At 34.3% G+C, this 11,874-nt stretch overlaps 1 protein-coding gene across 1 annotated transcript; it reads right to left on the bottom strand.

Moving 5' to 3' along the window:
* Positions 1-559: 559 nt before the first annotated feature.
* Positions 560-1,417, bottom strand: LOC149170793 (uncharacterized). Its single transcript, XM_089427356.1, has one exon. It carries the CDS (start codon positions 1,274-1,276, stop codon positions 647-649), a length of 630 nt encoding a protein of 209 aa, XP_089283482.1. The 5' UTR covers positions 1,277-1,417; the 3' UTR covers positions 560-646.
* Positions 1,418-11,874: the final 10,457 nt, after the last annotated feature.

Below are 11,874 nucleotides of genomic sequence, written 5' to 3'. Positions count from 1 at the left end.
TCCTGCCGGATTTCGACCGGAAAAACCAGCCGGAAAGACTTTCAAAAAATCGCGTTATAAAAAACTGCGTATTGAAGTAGTAATTAACTTCGAAATATTAATTTTGTTGTTTTAAAAAGCTTTGACCTTTTCGTGTCCATTTAACCTAAAGAGGTTGAGGTCATCGCCCATGTCATCGATGCCTGCAAGCGGAAATTCGTAATTCGAAAATGAAACTTTATTCTAATGGGAAAAGGTTTGTTTTCAAACTTTTAAAGTTTATTGACCTTATATGATATTCAATAATTATTCGCCTTTAACAGTTGAACCATAAATTAAAGGCAAGAACTGACATTGGTTTCCTTGGAATAAAATCACTGAAATGGGTATGGGAAAGAAAACCTGCAAAACCTTTAACAGAGCTAAAATCAGATTTTACGAATAAATTTCTCTCCACAGATTTTGTCTTTAAGTTGGAGAAAATAACTTCTGATGATTTATCCTATTAGAATAATCTGAAAGGTTCTAATGTCAAATACCAAATTTAAAGCATTGCTAAAGTTTTGGCGATGCATAATTTGCCAAACAATTCAAGGAATCAAATTTTGTGATGGTAAAAACGTTGTGATATGAAGAAAGCTTGCAATTATTATATGCCATGAGCAGTTTACAGTCTCCATGCGGCAGCAAATTGTCCATCTAATAACATAGCCTGGCCTAAAACATTTCCGTTCATATAATCGTCAAGCTGAATATCATCCCAGTCATTATTATACAATGCAAATTGTTGATAGTCATCAAAGTCGTTATCCAAGTGCCAGGTTTCACATAGATATTTAAGATCCGGGTTCTCGCGCAAACTCTCGAACGCTGCCTTCGAAGATGGACATGCTTCTTTCATGCCCGTATCGGGGACTGGTGGAATGCCAAGCTCGTCGTCTGAAGCCTCCAGGAGATAACACAGATCAACACCCCAATCCGAATCTCGGCTCTGACCTTCATGACCACTATAAATATCGGAGCCCGCAGAATTATCCCCAGAGTTGGAGGAAGGGTATGAAGGGGAACATGTCGCTACAATCTCTTCCTCTAGGCTTCTCATGACTCCTTTTACGAGTTCCTCACTGGGAGCGAATTCTTCTTCCTCATCCTCATCTGCCAAGGATTGATCTAATTGCAGTAGCTGAAGAAACAGCTCTGTTTTTGCTCCGTGGAAGCGTTTCGGCTCCAGGACATCAGTGGAATCCACCAGAAGCTCGGGCTCACGGCCGCGTTTTCTTAGCGGCAGCCCAATCATATTGAGAGACGGGTGGGAGATTCAAACTCAGATCACAACAGTGTTGCAAAGACGAGAGGATGATGATAGTTCGTCTGCAGCCAAGAAAAATTGCTCTTTATTGATATGGTCGCAGCGGATAGCTGGATTTTCTATATTGCATCTCCACTTTTTCTGGTATTTCTGCTACAAGGCATATATAGGGACGACGGAAGAATATGGCAGGGTTAAAGAACAAGAACAGTTTGGAGACGGCGGACTTTTTCTGGTACAATAAATGAATAAAAGGGACGACCGAAGAATATGGCATGGTTAAAGAAGAACAGTTTGGAGAGGGCGCGCATTTCTCCACTCGTCCACCAAATTTACTTTTCAGCAATATTTAATTTGTTTGCGATGATAGTCACGCTTGTCGTCTCCAAACTCCACACTATTATGTTCTTAATTGCGTTTTCCATTGCATTTTCTACACAAGTATATTATTTATTATTATTATATAATATATTATTAACTTAATAGGTATGTTAATTGTGAATAAGATTTTTATAATTTTATTTAAATTATTAATAATTATATATATATATTTTTATGATATATCTATATATATATAGAGTAGAAGAATTGTTTCAACTATAAAAAAAAATTAAAAATGAGTATATATATATAAAGATAGAAGAATTGTCTGGACTATTTAAAAGTTAGAAATGAGTCAAAAAAATTCAAAAAATAGAGCAGTTTTTTAATGGTGGAAATGGATTCAGCACCATATAAAATTTTTGGAACACCCAAAATCTTGAAGTTTCACTAGTGTAACCTAGATTTACAAAAATCCCTCCCGATTTTATCAAAATCTTGCTGGAATTTCCATGATTTTCAGGGCAAATTTGCAGGCTGGTTAGACAAAATCTATATATATAAGGAATTGACAATTGGTTCATTGTCAAACTAGCAAGGTTATAGCACTATAAAGTCCACACTATGTCCTCGTCTTCATAGACCAATTATTCTTGGGGATTTTGAACCTTGGATCTCTTTATTTACACCATACTTCCTTAATTGAATTAGAGCTAGGGGACAATAACAAAATATTTTAAAATAAAGTTATAATTTAATTTATTTTTATGGAGTTTTTAATTACATTGACAAACAAGTTTATTTTAGAATAAAACTTCCAGAATTATAATTTAATTATCAGTAATTATTATGTGGATAGTAGATATTTAACTTGCAAGAAGTATTAGAATATTCATAGTAGTATTTAAAAATTAGTAATTCTATTCGAATATTAACCATGTTATTAGAAGAGTGATATTTATCTTTAAAACAATTATACTATTTTTTCTATTTAAACTAAATTGATTAATTAGAAAAAAGTCGTGGGAGCAAGTGTTTATGGTATCTTGAGATATGGTAATTATTATGTGGATAGTAGATATTTAACTTGCAAGAAGTATTAGAATATTCATAGTAGTATTTAAAAATTAGTAATTCTATTCGAATATTAACCATGTTATTAGAAGAGTGATATTTATCTTTAAAACAATTATACTATTTTTTCTATTTAAACTAAATTGATTAATTAGAAAAAAGTTGTGGGAGCAAGTGTTTATGGTATCTTGAGATATGGTATTGATAATCCATGGTAATGACATGTGGTTTTGTAATAAAATCGATCCACAGATAAGAAATTTCCATAATAAAATAGGGATAAATCTCCATAATTAATAGTTTGATTTATGTAAAACCATAAATATCGGGCGGGATAAGAGCGGGTTTTTTGTAATGTGTCTCCGATTCCACTCATTGTGTGACACGTTACAAGAGGTGAGAGAAAACCACCCTCATCGAGCGGTTAACCTCCGCACTTCTCGTGGGCGCAATATCCACAGTGGATTCAACCTATAGTTGTTGTCGGGTCCTCCTCCGCTTGATATCCAGAGTGGACTCAACATATAGCTGCTGTTGTGGGGTTAGCTTGTTGGGTGCAGTGTGGTCCACTGTGGGTCCCATTGTGAACCCCTAGTGGGATGCCTGCTGGGCTTTTGTGGGCCCCAGTTCCTGAATTATAATTTTTCTAGTTTTTATAATAACTTTAATTTTAGCAAAATGAAATATAACATGAACTAATTATTATGAATTAATGTTTAATAATATTTTCATTTATATAAATATGTTAATATTGATACAATTATATAAATTAAAAAAATTAAAAATCCACTTTATGAATATAGATAACTAGCAATACAATATATCTAACATTGTTAAAAAAAAATAATTAAAAACAGGCCAATAATAATAATAATAATAATAATTGTTATATATGGTTTTTTATTTATTTAAATTTTTGAAATAAATAATTTATTACTTAATCTCAATTCTTTGTCGTGTAGGTTAAAATATTGATAACTGAATTAAAAAATTGACTTATTATTCCATAATAGAGAAATAGACGTGTTATTCCAGAATACAGAAATAGACGTTAGGCGTAAAGGATAGTAAAATTGATGCAATTTAAAAGACTAAGACATGTACTAAAAGATGTCAAAGCCAACGCACGACAAAGGAATTTATCGCATGGGAAGGTCGATTAAAGAATGGAATAGTATGGGAGTTTGGAGGCGGCAAGCTTCACTCCAGCCGTCCACCGTCACCAAAATCGAATATCGATAAAATGTCTGCTTCACGGCACTCCAATTCTGAATTTTGCAGAACATTCGAGAAGACAAATTCCAGTAAATAAGTGGCATCAGATATTTTTCCCAACCTTCATTAAATCGGACAGCAAGCCTGAGGGGTCGGTCTGAGGTCATGGCGGGCTTCTAGTGTATGACTTATTTACAATCTCGCCCGTTTGATTTATCTAATGGTGTAGCCTTCTGGAAAATCTGGATGGCGGTGATATGCTGGACGGTTGGCCTACAAGATTTCATGTGTTGGACGGCCTTGAAAACCTATGGCCCGACGCAAACGAAATAATGTGGTCCACTGGTTGTGGGCTACCCTAGAATTACGGGCGGGCTGTTTGCCAAATATTGTGGACATGTTTTTTTCTAACCCGGGAGAGTTTATGATAATTTAATTTAATTTGTATATACTGTAAACTTACGGTTGTAAAAAATAATTGAGTAAATTGTTTTAATTGAGATAAAAATTAATTTGTATATAGCGTAAACTTATTATTGTAAAATATCGTTTTTATAAAATAGAGTAAATTGTTTTAATTTGAGATAAAAACTAATTTGTATATAGTGTAAACTTATTATTGTAAAATGTCGTTTTTATAAAATAATATAACATAGAAATGATTATTTCTTCATAAAGAATTTTTATTTGCCTTTCTAGAAATGATATACACAAAAGTGTTAAGTAAATAAATAAATTATTTTAAATATTTTTTTAAATGGTTTTAAATTTATGTTAAGAAAAGAAATTCCAATATTTTTTTAAACTAACAATAACAATAAAGTTTTTTTAAACCTTAATAAAAAACAATTTCTAAAATTTAAGAATTCTGTAATGCAACTTTCAAAATGATGAAATATAACACTTATATTTGCTAAAAATACATTTATTTTAACAATTTCTTAAAATTTAAGATTTCTATAATGTAACCTTCAAAATGATGAAATGGCACACTTATATTTGCTAAAATACATTCATTTCATTGAGTTGGCAAAGAGATTTTTGATTTATTGTCTTGTTGCCATGTGTTGGATGGCATATGGGCTCTCTAAGGTGGGTATTAGTAACCCTTATGGGAGCTACCTGATTGCTGAAACTAAAGAAGCGAAACAGTATGAATTTTAATATTTTTATTGAATAAGGACAACATCCACAGCAATAGGAGCAATCTAAAATACGTTTTTTTTTCTTTTTGGCATATAGCTTTTGTAACCATTACATGAAAAAATTTGATGTTGAAATGTAAGTATTTTTTTTTATGAAATGTTGATTAACATAGTAGCAAGATATTCATATTTTGGGATTTTGTTATTATGAGAAATTTAATCGAATGCGATATAATTTTATCTAAATATATCAATGTGCAAAATACAACTTCTCTTAAGAGGTAGGAAACTCGTTTTATTGGTTCTCGCAGTCCCAGAAGCTTTAGAACTATATGGGAACATTCCCTTTTCAGTGGGAGCTACAATGGGAGCTTGGGAAAGTTCTGGGACCTTTGAAGACTGGGTTTTTTGGAGTTCTGGGTTCATCGGGGTTGGTGAATACAAACCCTGTAGACAAATATGTTGAACTGCCCACAAAACATAAGCCTTTGTTGAAACCTCCACAGGAAGAAAGGCGAAAGACATCAGGAACCACTCTCAAGAGGTGGGAAACCCGTTCCATTGGTTCTTGGGGTCCCAGAAGCTTTAGAATTGTATGGGAACATTCCCTTTTCATTGGGAGCTGCAATGGGAGCTTGGAAAAGTTCCACGACCTTTGAAAACTGGTTTTTTTGGAGTTTGTTGAGATTTTTTGTTTTATTTAATTTGGAAAAAATCTCATGTAGGTGACAACAATAGGATTTGTTGCTATATTAGCTCCATTATTCTTGAGGAGGGGTTAATGCATCCTAAATTTGTTGTGAGAGAGTTTATGATTCAGTTTTATACTCTAGCTATAAGAAATGTAAGCCCGCAGAGGATATGAGTGTAGAAAATAGGGTGAGCTGAGAGTATGTGTGAAGAACTAAATTGTTGTAATCTCCTGTTGAATAATAAGATTGTCGATGCCTCTGTTTGGTGGATGTAGCCCAGATTGGTTGGGTGAACCATGTTAAATCTTTCTGTTATTTTTATGATTTTGTATGTGTTGTGTATGCCTTTTAAATTTCCGCTGCGCATTGTTTGCTCCAACAATTGGTATCGGAGCATGTGGTGGAGCTGGTATGTGTGACAGAGACGCTGCGAAAGGCGGAAAGTGGAGCTTTTTTGTTGGCGCGGTTTTGGCACGAACAGTCGTGCCAATTTTGAACTAATGAGGGGGCTGGCACGGTTTATTCAGTAAGACTCGCACCCATTGGCGCGGAAGATTTAGGAACAGTCGCGCCATCGCACCAGAAAGGGCTATTGGCACGGAAACGCAAGGGTTAATCGCGCCAATTTCATGCCTCACATGGATTTTGTTTCAGGCACGGATCGTCCGTCGTCGAGGAGCGCCAGGCATTTTTCCTTCTGGTAAAACTGCAATTTTTTGTTTTTTGTTTTTGAAATTATAATGACATGGTACGACAGAGGCATTATAGTATAAGGTAAAGGCATTTGTTAAATAAGAACTTCATTTATTAAAAGTTGGAATTAGAGATTTTGTTTGTAACAACATGGAAAAAACTCAAAGTGCTCGTTTTGAGATCGAGAAGTTTAATGGCAAAAACAACTTCGAGATCTGGAAAGTGAAGATGCATGATCTACTTGTGCAACAAGGCGTGGCAAAGGCTTTGTTGGGAAAATCCAAACAACCTTACACCATGACAGATGATGAATGGAGCGAATTGGATGGAAGAGCACTGAGCGGTATTCGACTATGTTTGACGGATGATGTTTTGTTTAACATCGTGTCAGAGAAAACTATTGTTGGTTTGTGGAAAAAGCTTGAGAAGCTGTACATGACAAAATCCTTAACCAATAGGATTCTTCTGAAGCGACAATTGTACAGTTTGTGCATGAAGGAAGGTACAACTATTATTGATCATTTGAATGTCTTTAATACTCTCCTGGTGCAATTAGAAAGTATAGAAGTAACATTTGAATCAGAAGATAAAGCTAGAACTTTATTATGCTCATTGCCCGAGTCATGGGATCATTTTGTTACTTCTATAAGTCTTAGTATATTAGAAACCCTTGAATTTGATGATGTTGTTGGAGCTTTATTGTCCGAAGAGACAAGGAAGAGGTCAAATTCAGAAACCTCTACATCAGAAGCAATGATGGTCAAAGGTCGTTCTAAAGAAAGACGCTTCAGTAAGCACAACGACTCGCATTCAAAATCGAAAGGGAAGAAGAGTAAGGTAAAGTGTTGGTTTTGTGGCAAATCGGGACATTTGAAGAAGGACTGTTGGAAGAGATAGCAAACATCCAAAGAAGACTCTTCAACAGAGAAGAAAGAAGAAAACACGACAGATACAGGTTCGGCATCCAAGACAGGTATGAGTGATGAAGTGTTATCAGTTGATTTGTCTAATCATGATCAACATTGGCTGTTAGATTCTGGTGCATCAAATCACATGTGCATTCATAGAGAATGGTTTAAAACTTATAAATCAGTTAATGATGGAGTAGTTTACATGGGAAATGATGTCACATGTAACATTGTGGGAATTGGAAGCATCCAGCTAAAAATGTTTGATGGGACAAATAAAATTCTAACTGATGTAAGACATGTACCTGAACTAAGGAAAAATCTCATTTCACTAGGAGTACTAGACACTAATGGATATAAAACTTTTATTCAAGGTGGAGTAATGAAAGTTTATAAAGGAATTTTACTAGTAAAGCAAAGAAGGTTGGAAATATTTTTCAGTTAGAAGGAAGAATAGAGTCAGATCATGTTTCTACAGTGTCTGAAAACGACAGTAATTCTATTTGTTTATGGCATCAAAGGTTGGGCCATATGAGCGAAAGAGGTTTAAAGATTTTATCTGATCATAAGTTACTTCCTAATTTAAAGTCTGATAAGTTAGATTTCTGCAAACATTTTCTGTTTGGGAAACAAAGCAAGCAGAAGTTTAAAACTGGAAAACATACTAGTAAGGGAGTCCTTGATTATATCCATTCTGATGTTTGGGGTCCATCTCCTACAACCTTGTATGGAGGTTCGTCATATTTTGTTTCTTTTATTGACGATTTCTCTAGAAAAGTGTGGGTCTACATGTTAAAGAAGAAGTCTGATGTGTTTACAGTTTTCAAACAATTTAGAGCATTAGTTGAAAACATCACTGGAAGAACCATTAAATGTTTAAGAACTGACAATGGAGGTGAGTTTACTTCAAAGGAATTTGATAATTATTGCAAGGACGCTGGGATCGAAAGACATAAAACCACTGTATATACTCCTCAGCAAAATGGAGTTGTTGAACGCATGAACAAGACTCTTTTAGAGAGAGCAAGAAGTATGCTGAGTAATGACAATTTGCAGAAGAAATTGTGGACAAAAGCGGTTTCTACAGCTTGCTATTTGATAAATCGATCACCATCAACTGCAATACGATGCAAAATTCCTCAAGAGGTATGGAAAGGTCATCCTTGTGATTATTCTAAACTGAAAGTTTTTGTTTGTGATTCATATGCTCTAGTTCTGAAACATCAGCGTTCTAAATTAGATCCTAAATCAAAAAGATATATCTTCGTTGGATATGGTGATGGGACTAAGGGATACAGATTGTGGGATCCTACTACTCACAAGATCATCATTAACAGAGATGTTAAATTTAATGAATCGTCACTTGAAAATTCAGATGTAGATGATAAATTGAAACATGATAATGTATCTAAGCTTCAACACATTCAGTTTGAAACTAGTTTAAATACTGATGATAGTCAAGATGAACATGGTTCAGATGTAAGTCATGAACAGGTTCAGATGCAGATCATGAACAAGTTTCAGATGTAGATCATGAACATGTTTTAGATGCAGATCATGAAGAAGTTCCTACAGATAATAATCAGCAAATTGTGGAAGTACCAAAAACATCTTTAAGGAGGTCCACGAGAATCGAATGTCCTCCTAAAAGGTATGATGATTATGTTACTTCAGTTTCTTTAATCGCTAACGATGATGAACCTTTGTGCTATCAGGAAGCTGTAGAAGGTTCTAAAAGTGAAAAGTGGAAAGAAGCTATGAAGGATCAGATGATGGCATTAGACAAGAATGGCACATGGGATCTGGTAGAACTTCCTAAAGACAGAAAAACTGTGGGATGTAAATGGGTTTACAAATTGAAAAGGGGTGTTGATGATACAGAGGACAAGTACAAAGCAAGGCTGGTCACAAAAGGTTTTTCTCAAAAAGCAGGCATTGATTTTCATGAGATATTTTCAACAGCTGTAAAAATTGTTTCAATTCGAATTGTATTAGCATTAGTTTTTTTACTTGATTTAGAATTACAACAATCAGATGTTAAAACTGCATTTTTACATGGAGATTTAGATGAGGAGATTTACATGGAACAACTGGAAGGTTTTGTTCAAAATCGCAACAAGAAATTTGTCTGCAGGCTCAAGAAATCATTGTATGGTCTGAAGCAGTCGCCTCGACAATGGTACAAGAAATTTGATTCTTTCGTGATGAGTCAAAATTATATAAGAAGTGAATATAATCATTGTGTTTACTTTAAGAAATTAAGTAATGGCATGTTCATTATATTAATGTTGTATGTTGACAATATGCTTTTAGCAAGCAAAAGCATAGTAGAGATCAATAGGTTAAAGGCTCAGATGGCTAGGACATTTGATATGAAAGATCTAGGAGCAGTAAGACAAATTTTGTGCATGGAGATTTTTAGAGACAGGAGCAATGGTAAGATGTGGCTATCACAACAGAAGTATATTGAGAAGATACTCTTGAGGTTTGGTATGAACAATGTGAAGCCTGTTTCAGTTCCTTTAGCTTCCCATTTTAAGCTTTCTTCTAGTTTATGTCCTAATACAAATGAAGAAAAGGAATATATGTCTCGAATTCCATATGCCAATGTAGTAGGTTGTTTGATGTATGCGATGGTTTGTACTCGACCAGACATTTCACATGCAGTTGGGGTTGTCAGCAGGTATATGGCAAATCCAGGAAAAGAACACTGGTCAGCAGTGAAATGGGTGCTTCGGTATTTGAGAGGCACAAGTGATTATTGTATCACTTATAACAGAAGTAGTGAATTTGTTTACGGATATGTTGATTCCGGTTTTGCAGGTGATTTGGATAAGAGAAGGTCAACTTCAGGGTATGTCTTTACTCTTGCAGGTGGAGCTATTAGCTGGATGTCAAAGTTACAGAATATTGTTGCTTTATCCACTACTGAAGTAGAATACATAGTTGCTTCACATGCTTGCAAAGAAGTGGTTTGGTTGAAAGGTTTGTTTGGTGAGTTTCGTAGGTTGCAGGACAACATCAAGTTATTTTGTGGTAGTCAAAGTGCAATTCATTTGGCTAAGAATCCGGCCTATCATAGTAAATCAAAGCATATACCTATCAAGTACCATTTTGTAAGACAGGTTATCACTGAAAAGGGAGTCTCTCTTGAAAAAGTGCATACGAAGGAAAACTGTGCAGACATGTTCACAAAACTAGTTTTGTTAGAGAAGCTATGTTGGTGTCTGACTTCTCTTGGCTTGCAGAAAAGATAAAATAATAAATGAACAAGGTAACAGGCTAATTGTTGTCAAGGTGGAGATTGTTGAGATTTTCTATTTTATTTAATTTGGCAAAAATCTCATGTAGGTGACAACAATAGGATTTGTTGCTATATTAGCTCCATTATTCTTGAGGAGGAGTTAATGCATCCTAAATTTGTTGTGAGAGAATTTATGATTCAGTTTTATACTCCAGCTATAAGAAATGTAGGCCCGTAGAAGATATGAGTGTAGAAAATAGGGTGAGCTGAGTGTATGTGTGAAGAATTAAATTGTTGTAATCTCTTGTTGAATAATAAGATTGTCGATGCCTCTGTTTGGTGGATGTAGCCCAGATTGGTTGGGTGAACCACGTTAAATCTTTGTATTATTTTTATGATTTTGTATGTGTTGTGTATGCCTTTTAAATTTCTGCTGCACATTGTTTGCTCCAACAGAGTTCCGGGTTCCCTGGGGTTAGGGGATACAAAGCCTGTAGATAAATATGTTGAACTGCCCACAAAACATGAGGCTTTGTTGAAACCTCCATAGGGAGAAAGCCAAAGACATATTTGACACGGATATCCTTAATTGAGAAACTAGAGCAATCCCTTGATGAGTTAAGGAACCCTGTAGCACCTCAATGTAAAGGCGATATCTGGGATGTCATGTCGATGAGTATTTATTTTTCTATTTATGTATATATATCACAAAAGATTGTGTGCATATTTTGTGTGGGAATCAATGCTTAATCATTAGAGTTTCTTTACTTTTTCTCTTAAGAATAAGTAGAGAAACATAGGTAAAATTGTTCCTTTGTATTTTTAAGACAAATTGTTTTAAAAACTGGTCACGTGTCAGAGTATTCATAATAAACTTGACATTTTAATATTTTATATATATAAAAAAAAAAAAACCTCATAGAAAAAACACACAGAGATTATATATTTAAAGTGATTTTAATATTTGAATATTTTAATTTAATATTACTTCTAATTATATAATTAAAAAATTTTTTTACCTTTTATTTTTTTAATTTTTTAATTATACAATATTACAGCTTCCCCGTTTACTGTAAACTCATAAAACATAAAATAAAATTAAAAAATCCAAACACGTAATTATAAAGTGAAGAAATAACCTTGGCTAGACGGCCAACTCACGTCAGCACTAAGGAAACCTTTTTACGCTGGCATGTCTGTCAACTTATCAGTGACTGCATTCTTTAGTTGCCTTGCGGCCATCACATAGACCATTAAAAATAATTTAGCTATTAAAAACTTAATACAACATTTG

Source organism: Pinus tabuliformis, chromosome 4_2, assembly GCF_031772625.1.
Source record: "Pinus tabuliformis cultivar Carrire ecotype Pingquan chromosome 4_2, CPIR1, whole genome shotgun sequence".
Classification (NCBI taxonomy): domain Eukaryota; kingdom Viridiplantae; phylum Streptophyta; class Pinopsida; order Pinales; family Pinaceae; genus Pinus; species Pinus tabuliformis.
The sequence above is the reverse complement of the archived record's forward strand: the minus strand, read 5'-3'. Positions and strand labels throughout refer to the sequence as shown.